The following is a 22,222-nucleotide window of genomic DNA, read 5'->3' as shown; positions in this document are numbered from 1 at the left end:
TATCTTGGCAAGTTGTACAAAAACAAGGAAGAATTGAAGAATGTAGTGGGAAGGTATGCACTGAAAAATAATTTTGAGTGGATGGTAAGTAAGTCTGGCACTGATGTGTTTTACGTTACTTGTAAGGATGAAAATTGTAAATGGAGATTAAGGGGGAAGAAGAAGGCACTTTGTGACATGTTTGAGGTTACTGTGTGTCACAACGAACACACATGTAACTCGGATTCTAGACATTCTGATCACCGGCAAGGAGCACCGTGGGTTATTGGTCACATTATTAAGAACAAGTACACATCAGATGGATCTAACTACAAGGCAAAAGACATACAGAGGGATATGTTTGATGAATATGGCATCAAGATGAGCTATGAGAAAGCTTGGAGATGTAGAGAGAAGACAGTTATGTACAAGAGAGGTAGTCCAGCAGAATCTTAAACGAAGTTATATGGTTACTTCTACATGCTGGAACAGAAGAATCTGGGTACTATTACTGACATTGTTAGCGAGGATAACCGGTTCAAGTACTGTTTCTGGTCACTCGATGCTTGTAGGAAGGGATTTAAGTTCTGTCGTCCTGTGATTAATATCGACGGAACATTCTTGAAGACGAAGTATGGGGGAACACTGTTAGTTGCTGTTGTGTACGATGCAAACAACCAATTATTTCCGGTAGCCTTTGCAATTGTTGACAGTGAGAATCATGACTCTTGAAAGTATTTCTTGCGGAAGTTGAAGGAAGCCATTGGTGAGGTTGAAAATCTTATGTTCATATCAAATAGGCATCAAAGCATTGAACATGCTGTTGATGTTGTTTTCCCAGAAGCATGCCACTGTGCATGCTTCAAGCATATTACCATGAATGTCGTTCACAAGTTTAAGACTGATGTATGCAACCAGCAAATATGGCTTGCAGCTTACGCATGGAACAAGACGAAATTTGATAGGCATTTTGAGGTGCTGAAACAGATGGACACTGCCATTGCTACATACGTCGAGCAAATAGGGTTTGAAAAGTGGGCTTGTCCTTATTGTCCAGGCGATCGTTACAACATAATGACAAGCAACGCTGCCGAAAGCTTCAACAAGGTGACAGAAGAATTCAGAAAATATCCAGTAACTATTTTGGTTGACTTCATCAGGTTCACACTTCAAAATTGGTTTGCTTCTCGTCTCGAAAAGGCTAGTAAGTGCGCTACTCCTTTGGCTACTACTTTTGAAAATGATTTAAAGGATCAACACAAAGATGGTATGTTCAGGAGTGTCCTTCGTAATGGTGCTCAATTGTTTAACGTTGGTACGAGTCCTCAAGGTGAGAGAGGTGGTGATGTGAACTTAGTGGAGAGAACATGAACTTGCGGACTTTTCCAAACGCTCAAAATCCCTTGTCCCCATGCATGTGCCGCAGCAGTTAGTCAGAATGTGAGCGTGTACGCACTTTGCTCTCCATATTACACAAAAGAAACGTGGAAGAAGATCTACGATGCCACAATTAATATTGTTGGCGAGGAGGATGAGTGGGTACTACCAGAACACATCAAGAACATAAGAATCGGGGTACCAGTAGAGAAAAAACCAGTAGGTCGGCCTAGGAAGAGCAATGCAGGTAGAAGACCGACGAAGCGTCAACCGTCAAGTGGTCAGGTCGTAGTGGAACCTCGTCACTGTTCGCCATGTCACGGTGCAGGGCACAACAGAGCTACATGCAAAGCTCGAGTTTGAACCGTTTCTCTAATATTTAAATGAATATGTGTTGTATTGCTGGTTGTTGTTTAACAGGACTATAGCTTTAATATTGTTATGGATATTTTAAATGTGTCTGCGACTTTTTGCGATTTTATGCGATTATTGTGCGATTTGACTTCATATTTCATTAATGTTGCTTTTTGCGATTTGTATGCGATATCTATGCGACATTGTGCGATTTTCTTCACTATTTTAATTGCTAATTTGCGATTCCTGTGCGATTTCTAGCGACATTTGGCAATTTCATTGTGACATGCCTAATATACTAGCTATCTACTTTTTACGATTTCTATGCGATGTATGTGCGACATTTTTAGAGAGCTAAGCAAGTTATTATTTCAACGTTGATAATATTTGCAATTTCTATGCGATATATGTGCGACAGTTGAGCGATTTCACATTTCACGGTATAATATAATACAATTGCAAAAGTTGATGCGTATATAAGAATAAATTACATAAAACTACCATGTCAAGTTCTGGTAAAATAAGTCTACACACCACCTATGTCTAAAGGTGAGCATGTTATCATCATTAACTAGCTCTAACGATCGGTCGAGCATGCAGTGCTCAATGTACTCCATGGCAAACACTCCACAATCGCCACTACAAATTAAAAAATTAGTCAATATTAGCAACAATCAAGTTAAGTAATTTATTCAAAAAAAAAAAAGTTAAGTAATTCATAATGGAGTGCAAAATTAAATAAATTACTTAAATTATATATATATATAAAAAAAAGAGATTCACCTGCTCTCCGTTTATGGTGCAACCTTAGAGGTAGCTCGTGTATAATGTAGGGGTAGGAGCTGACTGAGATCACCGCAGTCAACCAGATGTACATAATTGTTGTATGGAAAATAACTGCTAGCTCGAATTAGATTCGCAAATAGCTCGCTGTAAGACTTCAAATATGACTTCATGGCTTCCTCAGGGGTGGCACCGATATCAGAATCATATACAATGATCTCCCAGTTGTCAATATCCACCTCAACTGCCACCCAGTGGCGCTCTTTGGGAAGGTTCAAAACAAAGTATATGTAATCCTGGTTCTCCCAACATGGCAAGTGCCTGTGCTCTATCCCCTGCACGTAATTCATAACGACCTCATCCCATTTCATCTTGCTCTTGTCACCCTCATAGAAATTCCAATACATGGCAAATATCTGTGGAGCAGATGTGTCCAAAACTACACCTTTTCGAGTGTAGACTTGTGGGTACAGGGTCCGTCTTCTTCTCAATAAGTGCGCCCTGGCATCAAGTTGCCGTGTTCCAAAAGAAAACAGTAAGACAGGTATCGCATAAATGTCGCACAAATATCGCAGGAAATCGCACAAGAAATTACCGAAATTGTTTCATTAATCGCACAAAAATCGCATATTAATCGCACATAAGTCGCAAAAATAATACATAAATTAATTAATAATCGCACAAACATCGCATAAAAATTGCATATAAAGATTTAACAGAAAGTAGTTAGGCAAACATCGCATATAAGTCGCACAAACATTTTAAAACACAATAAATTAATTCTGTTAAGAAATAACTTACAGCATCGTCGAGCCATTCTCCCAGCACCATCAGTTTGACGAACCATGATCGAGTGGCTACGCCAGTGTGAACATCCTTAGGACGACCGTTGTCCCTAGCGTAAGTGATCCACTTCTGGAAAAATTTTAACAGTCGGGAGTCCGCCGGTTTCACTGTGTCTACTACCACGGGCCCATGTCGTTGTTTCTTCTTCCCAGCTGTGTAGTCCTTCAAGAAAACCGGCTTCCGCTTTCGCCTAACCCTGCAGAAGTCCACCCCAGCTGGTGGCCCCTGCAACTCTTCCACATCCTGAGATTCTGTATCACCCAGGGAAATCACAATGGCGTTTGCAGGAGTAGAAGGAACCTCACATACGTCAGGTTGCAAATCTTCTGGGTAGACATCATCATCATCATCATCATCTCTCAGCGGTGACAGATGTATCGTCTGTAATGGCTCTGCCGTGGCTGATGGATGTGTTGGCGATGATTGATGTGCCGGCCCTGATGGTTGTGTCGGCTTCGAAGGCTGCTTCTGTAACAAACTTATCACGGTCGCAATTTGATCCATGATAAGATTCTTCATCTCTTTCTGACATCTCTTGAAGTCAGCCTTCATCTCAGTCTGGGCAGTGAGAATCGCAAGTTGTTGCGCTTCTACCTTCTCCAATCTCTTAGCCAATAAGAGGTACTCATACTCATTGGCTGCAGCAGCGGTTGGCGGCACAGAGACAGGGGTTGGGGGCACAGTTGTAGATGTGGAGGGGTCTGGTGCAGTTTTGGGTGAGGATGGTGGAATAATATTTGTACTTTCCACATACTCTGCCACCCGTCTTGCTTGGGTCTCGAATGCAGTCGAATCTTGCTCCCCAGCTTGTGTTTCTTCAACCTCATCCAAGCCCATTTCCACTGTGGGGACCTCACCCTCACAATTGGTCTTCCAATAATCAACCTCCCAATTTCGAGGATATAAAATTTGAAGAACAACCATCTGCAAAAGTGAATATCACGTTAAATCTTAATTATATCGCATATAAATCGCACAATATCACCCAAAATCTAATAAACTTTATAAGTTATTGTCACCAAAATCGCATAAACATCGCATAGTAATCGCATTACGTCGCTAAAACTTAATTATACATCAATAGAAAGTTTATAAGCTACTGTCATAAAGAATCGTACAAAGATCGCACAGTAATCGCATAAAGTCGCCAAAAATATAAAACAATTCAAGTGAAAATTTATTTAGAGACTGCCAACAAAATCGCACAAAAATCGCTCACGAATTGCATAAAGTCGCCAAAAAACACACTTTGCAACTAACATTTATAATGCACTGCCATGTAAATCGCACAAATATCGCACAATGTCGCATCAAAATCGCATATAAACACAGATTACACTTAAAGCAAAAAATAAGTGCGCTAAAATAGAGAAAGATTCACATACCCTTTTCTCAAACAGTGCAGCCACGTCAGGTTGCTTCACATCGTGTTTCGTGATTGAGTCGGGGGTGCTCCAGTTCAACATTCGAGGGAATCGAGTCCCTTTTCACTGGCCATACTTCTTCCCCAAAACTTGCATGGCCTCAAATTCCTAATATTACAGGGCAGGAGCATATCCGTACACGTTGTACTTCGCTTCTGGTTGAGTAACCTTTTTCTCCTTCTTGTGTTTCTTCTTGGTCTTATCGTTCTTACTCGACACCTTATCCATGTAGTTTTGCGTAAGTTGTTGCATATTCTTAGTTGTGGAAGACAACAACTTTTGATAAGACAGAAGACCCCAAGGATACTCGAAGAAGTTGTCTTCATTTTCTACCAACTTTAGCATATCTGTCTAGATATACACACCCTCGGCCCGTGACAGCAGAACACCTTCGACAAATGCACACAACCCCAGCTTGTATACATCGTCTGCAACATCGCATGCCTCAAATGCTAGCCAAAGGGTTTTAAAGGCCACCCTTTTTGAATTGTTGAGATAGTCTCGCAAAATCCGATCAGAATCACATTGTGCAGTCAATTCTTCTGACGAAGGACCACCGCTCATCTTTAGGCCTGTGATCAAACCAAACTCAGACCGCCCAAATCTAGCTTCGGTTTTACCCACGTAAAACCACACTTCATCATTTTTGGCATCACTCACTTTCTTCTTCCTTAGTAACAACTGATGGACAATAACCCCACTGAATTTCAATTCACTGGCATTCCAAAACACACCAAAAGGCGTCTCCTTCACCTTCTGAGTCAAGTTAAAAGCTTCAAATTTGGCCTTTATTGAAGCAAAGTATCCGTTGCCTCTGTATGTTATACGCCCTGGAAAGTGGTCTGACAATGGGAGAATAAGTTCAGGAGCCATCTGCATTTAGAAAGATTAATTAGATTTTATCGCATAATAATCGCACAAACATCGCCTAAAATCGCATAAAGGCAGCGAAAATTAGGCCACTCTCAACAAGAATCGCATAAGTATCGCACATAGATCGCATAATATCGCTAAAACAATGCAGAACAAAACAACTAAAAAATCAAGTCCCTGTCAGTTAACATCGCACAAACATCGCCCAAACATCGCATAATATTGCAGAAATCGCACAACATACTTCATATATACTAAATCGCACAAACATCGCACAATGTCGCCCAAATATCGCTAAATATACCCATAATATTGCTGAAATCTACTCTAAATATACTAAATCACACAAACATCGCACAATGTCGCCTAAATATCGCTAAATATATCCAAAATGTATTAACCTATGTTAAAATCGCACAACATCGCATATAAAATCGCATAACGTCGCACAAAAACTAAAATCAGGAAAAAACAGCGTTTACCACGACCCCCATAATTTCCCCAGATTTCTCATGCATAATTTATCACAAACAAACATACTAAATCACAATTTCAGTTTAAACAGATTCATCCACAAATTAAAGCATGTACAAAAAATTCAAAAAAAAATACCTCTTTTATCCAAAGGTTCGAATGTTTGAAGAAGGCGGTGGTGGGGACGGTGCTCCGACATGGTCCGAGTACGTTTTGGAGGTTGCTGGGGGTCTCGAGTGGGTTGTTGGGTCGTCGGGGTCGATGGGGTCGACTGGGTCTCGAGTGGGTTTATGGGTCGTCGGGGTCGTCGGGGTCGATGGGGTCGTCTGGTTCGAATGTGGTTGCGTGGTTCGTGTCGACTGGGTCTTCGTGGTGGTTCGACGGTGGGGTTCGAACGTGGGTGGTGGTTCGACTGTGGTGGTTCAACAGTGGGGTTCGAATGGAGAGAGAGAGAGAGAGAGAGAGAGAGAGAGAGAGAGAGAGAGAGAGAGAGAGAGAGAGAGAGAGAGAGAGAGAGGGCTGTTAGAGAGTGTTAGAGAGAATGGGGGAAAGTGAAAGGATAGGGGTAATTTAGGAAGGAAATTAAAAAATTGGCATATTTTTTCTACGTGTAATAAATTCTTGGTATAATTAAACACCATTTGCTATTTTTTAGCATAAAATTTTCCTATAAAAAATATATGTACTGTGATACACTGAACACTATTTAGTGCAACTATAGTGCTAAAGTTTCAATGGAAAAAAGTAAATTTTAGCATCCGGTTGGGGAAACTCTAAAATCAAAAGCTATGATTAATACAATATAAAAAAGATGGGGAAATGATAATAATAATAATAATAATAATAATAATAATAATAATAATAATAATAATAATAACTTGAATGCGTTGGATAAGGATAGCTCTATTTAAAGAAAAGATAGCATTGTAATTTGTATTATGATACTGGTTTGAGTTGAGATGAGACTGAGCAACAATTTAATGATGAGAATAAAGTTGCAGCTATTCTTAATAAAGTCTTCTAGTTGAGATGGAGGGAATGTGGCGCACTTTGTTGTAATCTTCCCCTTCAAGTCCTTCACTCACTTTAATCCTTTCTTCAAAAATCTCTGTCATTTCTATAACATCTAATTGCCTAAGAGTAGTAACGAATTTCAAGCCATCAGGAATCATCTTCAGTTTCAGAAGTTGTTCAAGCTCTAATCTCTTCAGGCATTGCATGGAATCTTTCTCTATTTCCCACTCCTTCAGTCTTTGCAAGTGACAAAGCCGAAGAGTCTCTAGTTTAGGAAAGCCATTGGCAGAGCAAACCAATTTGGAACCAATATAAGAAAAAGAATGCAACTGTAGAAGCTTTAAATTTGGTAGCTGTTCCAGTACTGCCATAGGGTCTTGTTGAATACATGTATGTTCCAAAGTCAATTTGACTAGGCTTGTGGACAGAAATTGCAAAGAATCTTTTTCTATTGGCCCCCTTAGACGTAGTTTATTGAGAAGGTAGCATTTAGAGAGTGATTTTAGACTTGGAAAAGGCATTGGTGGTGGTGGTGCTAGTTGATTTTGAAGTACATGTCCATGAAACACCATGTCAAGATCCAAGGATCGAATTCTACCGCCTTTTATGATGGCCGATTCTAGCACCTTTGTAGCTTCTTCTTTGCTTCTAAGTAGCATTTTTAGCTCTTGAAGATTAGTAAGTTGGAGAAGAACATCATATTTGAAGATTAAGACATCCCTTATGAGCATAGGTGTGGTAGGCTGCGCCGGATTGGTTGGCGTCGGTTTAGCAGGATTAACACTTAAAACAGCAAAATTAAGAAACTTGTTACCTGATTCTTTGTCCATGAGCATTAAAGGTTTATCACTCATAAGATGTGTCAGACGTGTCAGTCTTGATATTGATGTAGGTAGCATTTTGACATTGCTGTATCGAAGATCCAAAGTGTGCAAGCTACGCAAGTTGGCTATGCATTTTGGCAATTTGTGCAGATTATTAGATTTTTGCAGCCCAAGGTACCTCAAGTGTATGAGTGTGCAGATTTGTTTCAGAATCTTAAAGTTGTTATCTCCCAAACAAGTGTTTCCAAGTATTAGTGTTCTTAAGAACATGAAAGTCTTCTTTCTTAAGCTACTCACAAGAAAATGCCCGTTGTCGAAACATAAAAGGGAATGGAGACGGAGTTGAACTTTACACAAATCGAGATCACACCCAACATGAAGAACAATTTTCCGTGAAAAGATTGTTTTAGCACCATGATGAATTGAAGAACCTCCCTGCTCTGACATGTTACTCTCATTTTGATGTTGAATGACCTGAAAAAAGTTCTCTTCTTTCGCCTTAGACACGCACAAGTCTCGCATAAGATCATGTACTCGGTATGTTTTCACTCCCACTCCTGAATTGTTCCTTTTGCTCACTTGAATCATGCACCTATTTGTAAGCTCTCTCAAGTATTGTTCACATACATTTTCCAATGTTTCCTCATTTGCCTCTTCTCTTTTCAGTTTTTGTACAAATCCCTCTGCAATCCATAACCGAATCAATGTCTTTTTCTCTATATCTCTGTCTTCTGGAAAGCTTCCCAAATACAAAAAACATGGTTTCAAGTAGTAAGGTAGATCATAGTAGCTCAAGGCTAAAATGCCATTCACACCTTCATACTCTTGATGTGATTGGAGCTTATTCAAGTGTGAGTTAACATCTTTCTGAACCTCTTTCCATTCTTCAAGTGAACTTCTTGTTCTCAACAGCCCTCCAAGAACAACAATTGCTAGAGGCAGTCCTCCGCATTTTTTCACCATGTCCTTACCCAACATCTCAAATTCTAGTCCAAAACCGCTTCTCCGAAAAGCTTGCCTTTGTACAAGTACTTGCCAGCTCTCTTCAAATGTTAAAAAAGAGGGCTCAATTGGAGAGCTACATGGATTAACAGACAATGCTAATTCTTTGTTTCGAGTAGTGAAAAGCACTTTACTACTACTATTTCCTAAAGGGAAAGCTCTTTTGATACAATCCCAAGCCTCAATTCTCCAAATATCATCAAGAACCACAAGATACCTCTTCCCTTTTAACTCACTCTTAAGCCTATCACTCATCTCATTCTCATTCAAATTCCTTATTTTCTCTCTATCACTACCCCTATCAATTTGAACTAAGATTTCATACAAAATATCCTTAGAAACATATTGTTGGCATATGAAAACCCAAGCACAACAATCAAAGTGTTGTTTAACATCATTACTTTTATAAACCAACTTAGCAAGAGTGGTCTTACCTAATCCACCCATGCCAACCACAGAAACTATGGAGAGTTGATCATCATCATCTTCCTTCTTCAACATGATCAACTCATCTTTCAAAGCCTTCACACTATGCTCCATGCTCACAACATAATCATCATCATCATTGTCATCTGGACAAGATCTCCTCAGACGCCGCTGTAGCTCAGAAACAGAACTACTAGTCCCTTCAACTCTTCTACTACTACTACTACTACTACGACTACTAGATTCAATCCGGTAAGTTTGGGAGCTTTTAAAGATATCTTCCATCTTAGTTTTGATGGAATTGATTTGGCTCCTGAGTCTGCGGAGGTAGAAGAATTGGAGGCAAGAAGAGGAGACATTGGAGATGAACATCTCAATAACATCCTCAACATCATTAGCAACACCTCTAAGTTCTGATATCCAATGGCGAAGGCGCTTGTCTTGGTGGTGTGGCCTGCGATCTGCATCTTCAAAGAAGCAGTGCATTCGATGTAGCTCATCTCGTAGCCTCTCCACATCTGCCTTCACACTGCTCAATGATGCACCTTCGTTGATTATTAGCTCACTGAGTCTTCCTACTGCTTGAGATACAACTGCCTCAGCTAATTGGGATATTAATAGACTCTCTGCCATTGCTATATTTACACTGCTTATTACTTTTGCAGCATTTCATACATAAACAAAACAAATATCCACAAGTGAGTTGTAAGTGAAGATTCAAGGAACGTGGGAACACCATCAATGAATTATTAATATAAATATGGCCGACATTGTTGAATTTGACTGAGTTTGAAGACCACTTTGTCTTGTCTTGTATGTATATTAGTGTTAATATCTTTGAAAGTGCAAGGAACGTTCGATGTTTGAGCAATCACTAGTAGTGAGGCATAATACCCAAAACACCCATGTAATATTCTACTTAATAACACGTTTATTTAAGTTCTTTTTCTTTATTAGTGTACAACATGGTACAGAAAACTACAAATACTAAACTACGAAATATAATACATTTCTGGAGTAGATTGATCTTTTTATAGGTTAGTTTATAGAGACTATTCTTTATAAAACTTAAGTGAATAATTAGTTTGTTGACTGAAAGTTTTTACGCTTTGAGATTTGTATTGTAGTCATTTTTTCTAAAAAAAAATTCTAAGAAATACAAATTTAGACAGTTTATATTACACTAATTATGTGTGCTGGTTCTTTTGGATTTATAACTACTTGCACAATATTTGAGAGTAACTTTAAACAATGAGAGTTTGAACATCACTTCCACCAAAGAGTATATATTACCACCATAAAGAGGGGACAAACAAGTGGATAAATGTATCATGTACAATTTTTTTGGCTCAAGTCAAGGAAGTGGTATATATATTCTAATATTCATATGCTTGCCAAAATATGAAATGTATGTGTTTCAAAACTCGGTATACAATAATATATGCCATTGTCTCTTCTATCAAACTTTATGTATAACATATTTTCAAACACATGAATATGGCATATCTATACGCCAAAATAATCCTAAATTTATTTCATATCTTTCTTTTACGGCAATGAAAATTTATTTCATACGAAACATTATCGTTAAAAAGCAAAATATAATTTGTTTGAATATAACAATTTATGAGAATTTATTAAAAAAATATATATGAAAAGACTATCCAAAAAAAAAGTATCAGCTCAAACAATGTGACAAACTAACCCAAGAGACCCAACTTTTGGCAAAAGCTGAATTTTTTTCTTAAATTTTTAAAAAAGCTAGTTCTCTAATTTTACCAAACACATTTTGAATGATAGTTTTTTAAAAAGTGCTTCTAACTTTTTTAAAAGCTATCCCAAACGCACCCATAGAACCCTCCTCCACCTATTTAGTTTTAAGTTTATGGCAAGTTGTACTTAGTAAGGTTTCCCTTCTTTCTTGAGAAACCACAGCCATTAACGCTATTCCAAATCAACTTGGAAAGATAATTGTACAGATTTGTTCTTTTTTATTATTATTATTATTGGATAAATTTTTCAATCAAGATAGATAGAGGATAACAAAACGGCCATTTTGATAGCACCATATAAACATTACAAGCCTACAATATATGAAACAAAGAGGCTGACTGACATAGAACTTGTTTCGGTCAGTAACCAACTTTTTATTGAATAACGAAATCTAAATGTATCATTGCATATAAATGGATGCTGGTGAAGATTAGCTACAACACATAGCTAAGCCTAAAACATGTACACGGGCTTCTCTTATTGGGGAAATGAATTGAAATGTATGGTCTAGCTAAAAACACCTAAAGAAACTTGTATGGGTCGTCGATCACCAATTACTCCACAGTTTCTCAAATGATTATCCACTCTTCTTGTACAACAAAATCCCTTGAGCTAATAGGTTGATTAAGATTAACTCTACATTCTTTGTACAAACAGTTCCGAGACCCCCATTTCAAATTCTAGGGGCCATTGCCGTCTCCACTTAATCTGACGGCAAGCCAAAAATTATCTTAGAACTACTACTCTAACCTAACCTAGTATTCACTTGGGCTGAAAGTAGCCATCGTAAATAGAAAGTCGGTCAAATGCATCGAAATTTGCCTTTAGTCCAACAAATTGGCTGCCAAGCTGAGCACATCCGGCATCTGGCCACTTGCAGCCTCCTTCTCGAGTGCGAAGAGGGCATAATGTTTCACACATTCGACCAATTTGATTGTTCGGAGCATTTTCATCTGACATAACTGTGATTGAAACAGAGAGGTCTGACTTTTCATCATTCTGTGTGATACTGTCCGATTCTCTCTTTGAAGGGGAATAAGAAAATTTCTGTGGAGTACCAATCAAGCTATTTTCAATGTCAACAGTGCAATCACCACTTCCTGAGAAATGGACCTTGCATCCTAGGGATTGAATGGCTCGATTAAAAGCCTCGTTTTCCTTGCTGGCTCTTTTGGCCAGGCTCATAGCTGAAATTCTGGCACTCTGTTCATTTCTCAACTCTGCACTTAAAGATTCCATAGAAGTAACCATGTCCTTAGCTTTGTTCTCTGCTGCTTCTTTTGCCTGTTAACATATAACACATAAAACAGAATATTAGACCTTTCTATCGGAAGAATAGCTACACTTTACCCTACCTTGAAATGGAGACATAAACTATAGAACCATTTTTTTATCATCTCATCACGTGTTGTCAAACTCAAGTCAAAGGGCTGTATCAATATTTGGCTGCCCCACAGCTGAACTCAGTTTTCTACACTCACTCCTAATCTCTTTTTCTTTCTTTTATGATATATGATACGTTTATGTGAACTTAAACCCACCCAACCACAAAACTAGTTTCAAGTCTTTTAATCTAATTATCATGTGTTCATTCTGCAACCATGGCCTACCAGTACATGATAATTATTTATAAAACTGTAATTTTCTTCTAGTAGGAGACATATAAGATTCAAATTCTAAATTATTGGGTCTGGACAAAAACATGTAGTATCAGTTATTTCTAATTTTTTTTTTATAAATTCAAAACGGAGTCTCTACTGATAAAATTAGAGAAAAATTATAATTTTATAAACATTAATTACTGATATCGCTAAAATAAATCATTGAATTTATGCCGCTAAAATAAATAATTGAATTTATGTTGTTTACAAACTCAAAACTTTGAGTACTCATGTCACTATCTACACATTGGTTAATAAAGTTAGAATTACTGGTCCGTGACGTCAGTAAATTAACTAGCCAATCACTAAATGACTATTGACTACTAATCAATATGATGGAAGAAGATAAACGTAGAAAGAAGTTAGGATCATGTTGGTGAACTTGACAAATAGCAAAGCTTAAGAGCAGGGTTAATACAATATGATATTCATACTCACCTCATCTATCTAAGAAGTCACAACTCTTCCACTGACTAAACCCAAGTAAATATGATGAAGCAAAGAATGATAAGAGAATAGTCTTTTGGCAAAAGGCCGTAGAATGCAAGAAAAAATCAATTGAATCAGAAGTATGGAAATTCATAGATATATCAGTATTAATTACCTTCTGCAATTCGGAGAATTTAAAAGCCATCTTCCGACATTCAGCCTCCACCTCCCCGGCTTGGGCTTCGGTGGGACAAGACCAACGAAGATGAAATTGAGGCCACAGAGTCGGTGCTAAAGCAGCTGCTGGAGGTAATATTGGACCATTGTGTTTCAGAGGATCATAGAAAAGGTTACAGTGTACATGAGAACTCCCTTCTGCAGCACGCAAATCAGCCAAATATACCCACAGGCATCCAGAAGCTTCAGCAATACTGCATTGTTGCCTCTCCTTTTCACTAAATTAACAAAATCCGCTAGTTTTATAAGAGCCGGGGAAAGGTAATTAACAATAAATTAGAAGGACAAAGTATGAATATTTTAGGAACAAAACATTAGAATCTAAAAGTCATAAATTCTTGAAAAGGGTTCATTCTCTTGAAGAGCTTACAGCAATTCTCCCCATCTTTTGTCTTTGACTCAAATGCCAAAGCATTGCTTGCAACTCTAAGGATCATTTTTAAAATTTAAGCACCAAAAGGACTGTTCGTTGAAAGGGACTTGTTCTGAAACTGTGTTTTATCCTTCAAAGAGTTCATTGCATGTAATTTTCTACAAGTTCTGCATCATGTTCTACATTCTTTCAGAGTTGTCCAGTCACAAACTACAGACCACAACAGTACACCAGTCATTTAAAATCATATCTAATCCCTATTGTGCACCAATGCCCTTGCACACTTCAAGTTTCTAAATAGGTATGTGTATAAGCACAGAATAATGTGATACCCCTTGAACATTACCTCAATAAAACATCTTAATGTCCAAAAGAACAGTGATAAATAATATTTTGTTAATTGCTGAAAGACTCGCTATAGTAGCTAGCTTGTTTCTTTTACTAAGTTATAGATTGCATTATATCAAGACTAACAAATATCAAGTAACTGCATCTCAGGTATCAAAAGGGCTTACCTATTACACAAGAAGTTTCCAAAGCGACATGAAAGCATACTGTCCAAGAGATCCACTAAGAAAGCCTAGTTTACCCAAAAAACAAAACAAAGTTAATATTACAATCAGCTGTTTAATTAAATTGAAGTGTATCACAATGAGAAAAAATATACCCACCGAGGAGAACTCAAACGCAAAAGGATACATCCGCATCAACTGTGAAACACAATCAATCCACTGTGACAAACAAAAGAGGTTAGATCAATAACAGATAGTCCAAGGGGAAACAAACTTACTCATATCACATACACTCAATTTCTAGAAGAATTCTTTATCACAACAGCAAGTCTCATCACATTAATTAACCCCAGTTGGCTCATGGGATTAAACACTCTTATCTCAAATGATTCAAGCATCCAAAGTTTCCATAACAATTTTAATAGAACAGGAAGAAACATGTCTGATTTCTTGTACTGGTTTGGTGTTGTCTTGTTTTTTATTTTTATTTTTTTGAAAAAGTGATAGAGGTCATTGTCTTAGACTGTCTTGTTTTTTATTAGTGTTAAGAAGTTTAAATTTTGGTGGAGTTTGTTTTGGTAAGGATTGTTGTTCCTTACAAACCTCTATAGGTGTAATACGACAATGAATACGACATTTTTGTTTCTTAAGAATAAATAAAAGTAATAAATGAATTTGTTTTTTAATAACAGTTATAATGATGATGATGATAAACGATAATAACATTACTCGTCCTCATAGAAAGGGAAGAAACTTAACATTTACCATATATTGAGAGAGTAGTACATATATTTGGTTTGCCTAAAAACAATAGTGGACGCACCTGCAAAAATATAGGGGAATAGTTGTTTGAATTCTGTGCATGAGTAGAACTAGGATTTTGGGATGTATGCGATCCAGTTGATTGACGCATGGGTGATGATGGAAAAGCACTAGCAGAAGACTGCCTAGATAATTCATAAGGTATGTTGCCACCCCCAGATACTGTTGGCATGCCCACGCGATCTGAAAATGGATGACCAAACGCTAGCCAATCTTTTTCAATGAGTGCCTAGCAAAAGCATATATTGCAAAATTTAGGTAAAATTGTATTGTTCTCTTTTTTCTTGAAATGCAGCAGCAAACAAATAAAATTTAAAACAAAGACCAAGATGATAGTGTAATTCTGATACAACATATCAACCAAATGTAATGAAACCTTTATAGATACATCAATCTCATAAAACTTCAAAAGCAGTGGCGAACACAATGAGAAAATTAAGGGGGCAAAAAGCAACCACAATAAAAACATCACACAAAATAATTTTTCAAGTAATTCTTCATTCAGGAGATTTGTGCAAGTGAGTTGCGATAATATACGAGCTAATTTTACATCATAAAACTTGAGGTCAAAGCAGAACATACAACCGAATTAATCTATTGTTGCACAGCTAATACCTGAAACCCCGTGAATGTCCGATAGAATGGATCAAGCAACAAACTGGCCAGTGAAATCAGCTGAGTGGTTCTATCCCAGCCATCACTACAAAAATGTGTCATGTGAACCTCCATATGGAATAAAGTTATAACACCAAAGCAGAACAGTCACCATTATGAATGAAATGACTTCAAAAGGACCTCACCTGCAATGAACAAGCACTGATGCCGATTCTAAAGCAACCCGTGCAGCGATCCAAGCTGAACCAGCCAAGATACTTTGTATATGTATTAACCAACCACTATCACCAAGAGTTGAAACTGAAGCAGACATACTGCTGAGATTACCTCCACCCCAGGTCCATCCACCATGTCTCTGTTGACAGATATAGTACAAAATATTCTTACTTCTAGCATAAGTTTAGTAAGAAGGCGTAAAGAAAGTTTGCCTATTCATAGTTGTTTGAACCCATTCGCAACATATAGTTTCATTTTTAAATTTAATTTTGACCAATAGGTTTTTACTTTGGTGCTTCAAAAGCTATATTTGAACAAATGATACCATTGTATCATGATACTAGTCTACCAAGGCACTTGTACATGAAAAAAAAAGGAATAACAAGATAGAACACCACAACATAGTTAAAATACTAGTTATGAGTTCTAAGTTCAAATTTTACAATTGATCATACTTTTAATAGTAAATTGAATGTCACGATAATTGAAAAAGTAGTATATTCTATCTCAAAACTGACCAAGAATGATGACATTCCATCTGATGAAGTTGCACCATATGTATCTAAGTAGTCTCTAAGCCGAGCAAAACTCTCTCGCATTGCATGAATGTTGTCTATCCCAAAGAAAACAATCTGGTCAAATATAACAGAAAACAAACAGAACATTAGCATGATGCCAATATTCATCACTGAATTAAGCATCGATAAGAATCTCAAACCTCAGAATGAAAATAATTTGAAGATGATTCCGATCCACCTCCCATTGCACCATTAGCTAAAGCATTTTTTCTAGGTCTTGCATCAGCTATATATAGCTTCCTAAGTGAGATGACAAAACAATTAATTAACACAGAGAAAATGACTTGCTAGCTAAACTAATACTACCATATCAATTCTTGCCTGGACAATGAAAACAGCCAAGACATTCATGTCAAAACACATAATTAAGAAACGATGATTTCATGAAACATTAAGCAAGAGGAAAACAATAAAAACTGAAAAAATGATCAACTTTATGCTATTACAACTCTTTAAAACATAAGGGCAAGTACTACAAAAATGAGTAACAACCTCCACTGGAGACATATCTCCTGTTTTTTTTTTCTTAACAAAGATTGTTATAGGAGGCAGCATGTATGGCTGAATTCAATGAACACAGATAATGTCTTAGTTCTATGAGTCATGATTCAGAGACATAATATCTGTTTCTTGACATTTCATCTGTTTGTCAAGTCTTGCGAATATGAAATCAAACAAATAAAATTCTTATATAGAGAAACACATATTATGAGAATGCCATAAAGCAGAATGTATCACCGAAAAAAAAAGGTAAAACAAAAATGAAAATGAAAAGCAATAAGGGGCTGATTTGTTTTTAATTTGAAAACAATATTTTAAAATATTAGTCTGAAAATTTTTAGATTTGAAAATGATGAATTTTCAAATATTTGATTGGCTAGTTATTTCTAAATTGATAAAACAGAAAAATTATGGAGACACAAGAAAATATTGTTTTCAATTTATATAGAGTTTCATCTGTTTTATAATTTATTTTTTTAGTGCTATTTTTTATCAGTCCCACCATTTCAAGTTTTATAATTAATAAAATCCTATGGAGCCTCTAAATTTTTCTTATACCTTCACATTCTTTCAAAATAAATCAATCATACGAAGAGAACAAAAAAGGTAGCAAATCATATGCTTACCTCCGTTTTACCCCTGTTCCACCAAGTTGAGTACAAAGTGCAGCCACAAGCTTCTCGTCAGTATTGCTGCAGAAAAATGAAGGGCAAGTGAATTAATATATGTTTTCTGAAACAGGGACAAGCAGACAGCTGATCTCAGGCATGGTTGAAGGTTTCTTGACTGATTACCTCCTCATGTTCATCATGATACCAACTAATGGTTGGGATGATCGTGCAAGAACTGCTCCAGTTCCTGAAACAAGCAACACATAACAATACTGATTAATCTAAAAGCAACATATGTTAGAAAAAAGACAATCAAGATTCATTGCATACCCGGATGGCACCAAGTAACTACAGGCAATCGACATCTTGCACGAAAGCTGGAAGCCTGATGCACTTCATCATCGCTACCATTCACAAATTAAAATGTTAGAAGCATAGAATAATTGTAAACCTCATCAATAATAAATAGACATTCAAGAGCCAAAAAATAGAATGAACAGATCTTAAAATCTTACGAAATGCCTTTTGGAACAATCAAAGCGAATGGATAAGTCTGGCAGAGTGCATAGCTGGAGTTTACATTACTTATTCGCCACAGATCATTGGACAATGTGAAAGACCCATCTTCAATCATGCTCATTGATGCTCGGGGGAATCCTTTGCCAAGAAGCCGAAAATATTCATTTAATAACCGCACCTGAGGGTTAGTATTTCCGAATTTGGAAGGACCACAAACTAAAGCATAAAGATCCCAGATCCTTGCTGGCTTGGTACACCTTAATAATGCATCAAAAATTGCATGTCTCTGTCACGTCCCACAATAATCTAAGTTAGATCAGATAAAGCATTCACTGTAACATCTAAACAATTTTATTCTTTGACTAGGCAACTCCTACCAAAGGTAGATGTAATGGCAGTTTGATGGGTGATGTGGATTAAAAGAAATAAGATAGTTTTTTAAGATTTGGAGGATATTGTGGAATACAATTAAGCACTAAGTAGCATTATGGCTATAGCAATGTTTATAAGGGAGTGTTCCTTTCTGACTAAAGATCGAAAATATCTTATGTATACTCTATTTTCCTCGTACGCTTTTGAGTGTTCTCACTCAATACCATATTGAATTATTTTTATACACTACAATTTAAATATCTGATCTTTTGTTTTAACATTTAAATAATAATAATGCCAATAGGAGCATAGAAACATATTTTTTAAAATACCATTAAAAAGAGAAAAAACTAATTGACATAGAGAAAAGTTTCAAGTTGTTGATGAAACATAATTATAAGATTCAAAATGAAAAATAAAAGATGAAGAAGAATGATAAAGTTCACCTGCTTTGTTCGAGGCCGAAATCCAAAGACAATAATTCTCATGTCTTTGCCTGAAAATATAGAAACATCATTTACTGTCACTACCTTCATGCTTCATGAACAATGATCATAACATGGTACTCTATTTTAAAAAATGATTGCAGTTCCAAACAAAAATTGTTTGACATTGTAACATAAGAACATTAGTGGGAAGATCTGTATAGTCAACTAGCCAAAGATGCACTATTGCCATAGATAAAGATAGGATTGACTTTACCAGCATTAAGAGAACAGTTACTGTGTTCTCATCGGTACCAGCATTTTATGTATAAGAAGCTATGTTTAAATTGAAAATATGTGCATCTCTGGCCTAGAAATTATTTATGGTGGAAAAAACAATATTTCAATTAGCTTACCAATAATCTGCAGATGTCTACGTGACGGACTCTTGTCAGATTGACGAGGAGCTGCTTGTGTCTTTACAACCTAAAATCTCATAAACAAAACATGAAAACCATGTTACTTTAGTTCCAAAAATGAAATGCGAGAAATAAATAAATAAAATAAGTTGCAAACCAGCTAGCCACAAATGCAGGATGAAGAGCTAGATGCACATATCATTACAATGTTTAAAATTTAATTCATGAGAAACATTAAAGAAAAATGGGTTTAAAAAAGGAATAATAGGAAAATAAATTCCTATTAATGAACTGGAAATTAAATGAAGTAAACAGCATTGTTCTTGTTCCTATAGAAGTTGCAAAATAACTAAACTTGTGGATGATGCTAAGAGGTGGACAGCTTAAGCTAAATAACTAAAGTATCTTTTAATCTAGCTTTCCCCAACCCAAAACCTGCTACCGATTGCTAACTCAACCTAATTCAGTGTGAAAAACCTAACAATTGAAACTCAATCTCTATTAATAACAATCATTTGATTAAAAAAAACAGCAACCAAAACAAAAGAAAACAGAATAAATATGAAAAGAGGATATTAAACAGATAAGAAGTGCATAAAATAAATAATTAGAAGAAAAACAGAGTACGATCATTATAACTTACCAATTTGTTGAACTTCTCAATTGTCATGAGCGGTATAGTACCAAGAGCAATGATATTCCTAGTTCCTTCACTCTTGAAAGAAAAAAAACTCAACATAAATAAAGATAAAAGAAAAACATGCACCAAAAGGAAGCACAATTTATTCAATGAGAAGGACTTGATATGGCCAGAAAATTATAATTCCTCAAAACTAGAGGTTTGAGAATTCAGTCAAACTGAAGCAGGCATAAGTGCACACCAAACTTAAATTCAACAAAGATATTAAGGCAGAAGGAAATGTTGAACATACCAGAAATATAAGTCGATAATTGGTTACTAACAATGTCCCTGCCTCATCAGTGTTTACAAGAACAACACCATAACCCTGGAGACGAATTCAACTGTTACTACTTAAACTTAAAAGTGCATACCGGAATAAAGTGATCATAGTTGATATATCACAGAATCTATCACCGGCCCCAAAGCAGAAGCTAAGCTACTTTTACATGTAAAAAGAATACTATCACAACTACCATGCAATGACTTCCCAAGTAATTATGTAATGAGGTACCAAAAGATGTAGCTTTTCAGTAAGTAAATTTTGATTTAGCATAACTTATCTCTACAAAGCTAGACCACAAACCAAAGGAATTTCCATTTCTTCCAATTTAGTCGTTTTAGATATATATGAAATCAACCATAATTATTGTTACTTATGGGCTTAAAAGCCAAGAGTGTAATTAGAAAAAGATATCTGTAAGCAGCCTAAGAATAAAAGAAGAAGTTTAGCATAATATCTTACTCGTAATGTGTTTCTATCAGCTCTCAAATTCTTGTCATTGCCAACGATAATATATAATTACAAATATTTGATTTTGATACAAAACTCTATAATAAAAGCAAGCTCCACTTTCAATTCTTGCTATTCAACCACAATTATCTTCAAATAGAACCTTGAATTGTTCATTATAAAATCAACTTTCAACCTCAAAATACATTAAAATATTCACATATGATAGAGTGATCATAAAAGCAAAAAAAATAATTCAACTACAGAACTCTTAAGAATCTGCTAAAATTCATCAAGTACCTCCACAATTACTTGCTCTTCCTCAAGCAAAAACTCTAAATTCGTATGCGAAATGGACCGCGAAACAGGCTGCAATAAAATATTAAAAAAAATAAAATAAAATAAACAAAAACCGTAATCAATCAACTTTCAACCAGAATACAAATGCACTGAACGAGAAATTTAGAAATTCCATAAATTAGGAAACCCTAGAACAGAAACAACGAAAGAAAGAAAGAAAACCTCAATCTTGGTCCATTCGATGGCGTCCCAACTACCAGCACCGTCCATCTTCTCGGAGGAAGAATCTCTAAGCGGCACTGATCGGGCGGAGCGTGACGTCGGGGCGGCCATGTACGGCGAACCGAGTGGGGAGAACCTCCAACTCAGTTAGAGAGAGATAGGAGAGAGAAAGTATGGAGTTGTTTTTCCTTTTGAGCAAAGAAATGAGGAGAGAGAGAGAGAGAGAGATGTCGTGGAATGGAATGAAAATGTAAGCACTACTGTTCTTCTGCCTTCCCTTCAAACGAGTTTTACGCTTGCCATTATGCCACCTCAGCCTTTCTTAATTATTATTATTATTACTAATAATAATAAACTAATCATTATCTTTCTTTAAAAAAAAAACATTATCTGAAACTTCTACTTACATTTTTTTAATTTCCTATTCTCCGCATTCGAAAATGGTAATGTTATTTTATTTTATATTTTCTAATCTTTGTGCACTAATCTGTAAGGGTGTAAGTTAGGATTTTTATTTATTTATTTATTTGGTAGATCTAATCCAATCTAATAATTCTAAATTTAAAATATTAAATGAATTTAATCTAATCTGGAAAAAAAATTCTTAATTTAAAATATTAAGTAAATCATAACCAACTAAAATACAATATTCATGGAATCAATATTCATGGTGGAGTGGTGTGGGAAGTACGTTCAGGACTTTCAGCAAGGTGTTGGGCGGATTCACGGGGGTGGGGCTCGTCAAAATCAGCGTTGGGAGTTGCCTGCTGCTGGGTGTTTTGCCGTGAATGTTGATGGGGGGTTTTCATTGCAAGGGGCTGGGGCGTCAACTGGTGTAGTGGTTCGGGA

The 22,222-nt window shown here is 36.4% G+C and overlaps 4 protein-coding genes across 4 annotated transcripts; 1 reads left to right on the top strand and 3 right to left on the bottom strand.

Moving 5' to 3' along the window:
* The first annotated feature begins 459 nt into the window (after positions 1-459).
* Positions 460-1,784, top strand: LOC115710729 (uncharacterized). Its single transcript, XM_061108929.1, has 4 exons — positions 460-669; positions 715-1,309; positions 1,406-1,603; positions 1,777-1,784. The coding sequence occupies exons 1-4, from the start codon at positions 460-462 to the stop codon at positions 1,782-1,784; spliced, it is 1,011 nt and encodes a 336-aa protein (XP_060964912.1).
* Positions 1,785-2,116: 332 nt separating this feature from the next.
* Positions 2,117-4,840, bottom strand: LOC133033345 (uncharacterized). Its single transcript, XM_061108056.1, has 4 exons — positions 4,725-4,840; positions 3,295-4,263; positions 2,494-2,994; positions 2,117-2,349 (listed from the first exon to the last, which is right to left on the bottom strand). The coding sequence occupies exons 1-3, from the start codon at positions 4,803-4,805 to the stop codon at positions 2,881-2,883; spliced, it is 1,164 nt and encodes a 387-aa protein (XP_060964039.1). The 5' UTR covers positions 4,806-4,840; the 3' UTR covers positions 2,117-2,349; positions 2,494-2,880.
* A 2,162-nt stretch (positions 4,841-7,002) lies between these two features.
* On the bottom strand, positions 7,003-10,187 carry LOC115708293 (putative disease resistance protein At1g50180). Its single transcript, XM_061108045.1, has one exon. The coding sequence runs from the start codon at positions 10,007-10,009 to the stop codon at positions 7,118-7,120; it is 2,892 nt and encodes a 963-aa protein (XP_060964028.1). The 5' UTR covers positions 10,010-10,187; the 3' UTR covers positions 7,003-7,117.
* A 1,283-nt stretch (positions 10,188-11,470) lies between these two features.
* LOC115706104 (phosphatidylinositol-3-phosphatase myotubularin-1) lies at positions 11,471-21,720 on the bottom strand. Its single transcript, XM_030633629.2, has 19 exons — positions 21,374-21,720; positions 21,152-21,220; positions 20,372-20,446; positions 20,083-20,154; positions 19,437-19,506; positions 19,042-19,091; positions 18,220-18,509; positions 18,035-18,108; positions 17,888-17,951; positions 17,720-17,785; positions 16,733-16,832; positions 16,533-16,646; positions 15,984-16,153; positions 15,799-15,883; positions 15,185-15,412; positions 14,521-14,580; positions 14,365-14,429; positions 13,415-13,694; positions 11,471-12,433 (listed from the first exon to the last, which is right to left on the bottom strand). Exons 1-19 carry the CDS (start codon positions 21,482-21,484, stop codon positions 11,912-11,914), a joined length of 2,565 nt encoding a protein of 854 aa, XP_030489489.2. The 5' UTR covers positions 21,485-21,720; the 3' UTR covers positions 11,471-11,911.
* Between the last annotated feature and the right edge of the window lie 502 nt (positions 21,721-22,222).

Source organism: Cannabis sativa, chromosome 1 (genome assembly GCF_029168945.1).
Source record: "Cannabis sativa cultivar Pink pepper isolate KNU-18-1 chromosome 1, ASM2916894v1, whole genome shotgun sequence".
In the NCBI taxonomy this organism is placed as follows: Eukaryota; Viridiplantae; Streptophyta; class Magnoliopsida; order Rosales; family Cannabaceae; genus Cannabis; species Cannabis sativa.
This window is presented reverse-complemented; position numbering and strand designations above follow the sequence as displayed.

Bases quoted from the DNA above. Each gene is read 5' to 3' on its own strand.
- LOC115708293 (XM_061108045.1), bottom strand. From the start codon at position 10,009: ATGGCAGAGAGTCTATTAATATCCCAATTAGCTGAGGCAGTTGTATCT.
- LOC115706104 (XM_030633629.2), bottom strand. From the start codon at position 21,484: ATGGCCGCCCCGACGTCACGCTCCGCCCGATCAGTGCCGCTTAGAGAT. The intron at 21,221-21,373 runs GTTTTCTTTCTT...ATTTTATTGCAG, and splicing joins TCGAATGGACCAAGATTGAG to CCTGTTTCGCGGTCCATTTC. The intron at 19,507-20,082 runs GTAAGTTATAAT...ATGAGATTTTAG, and splicing joins TTGAGAAGTTCAACAAATTG to GTTGTAAAGACACAAGCAGC.
- LOC115710729 (XM_061108929.1), top strand. From the start codon at position 460: ATGCTGGAACAGAAGAATCTGGGTACTATTACTGACATTGTTAGCGAG. The intron at 670-714 runs GTAGCCTTTGCA...GACTCTTGAAAG, and splicing joins CAAACAACCAATTATTTCCG to TATTTCTTGCGGAAGTTGAA. The intron at 1,310-1,405 runs GTGAGAGAGGTG...CATGTGCCGCAG, and splicing joins CGTTGGTACGAGTCCTCAAG to CAGTTAGTCAGAATGTGAGC.
- LOC133033345 (XM_061108056.1), bottom strand. From the start codon at position 4,805: ATGTTGAACTGGAGCACCCCCGACTCAATCACGAAACACGATGTGAAG. The intron at 4,264-4,724 runs GTATGTGAATCT...TCACTTTTGCAG, and splicing joins CTGCACTGTTTGAGAAAAGG to ATGGTTGTTCTTCAAATTTT. The intron at 2,995-3,294 runs GTAAGTTATTTC...ACTTGATGCCAG, and splicing joins GAGAATGGCTCGACGATGCT to GGCGCACTTATTGAGAAGAA.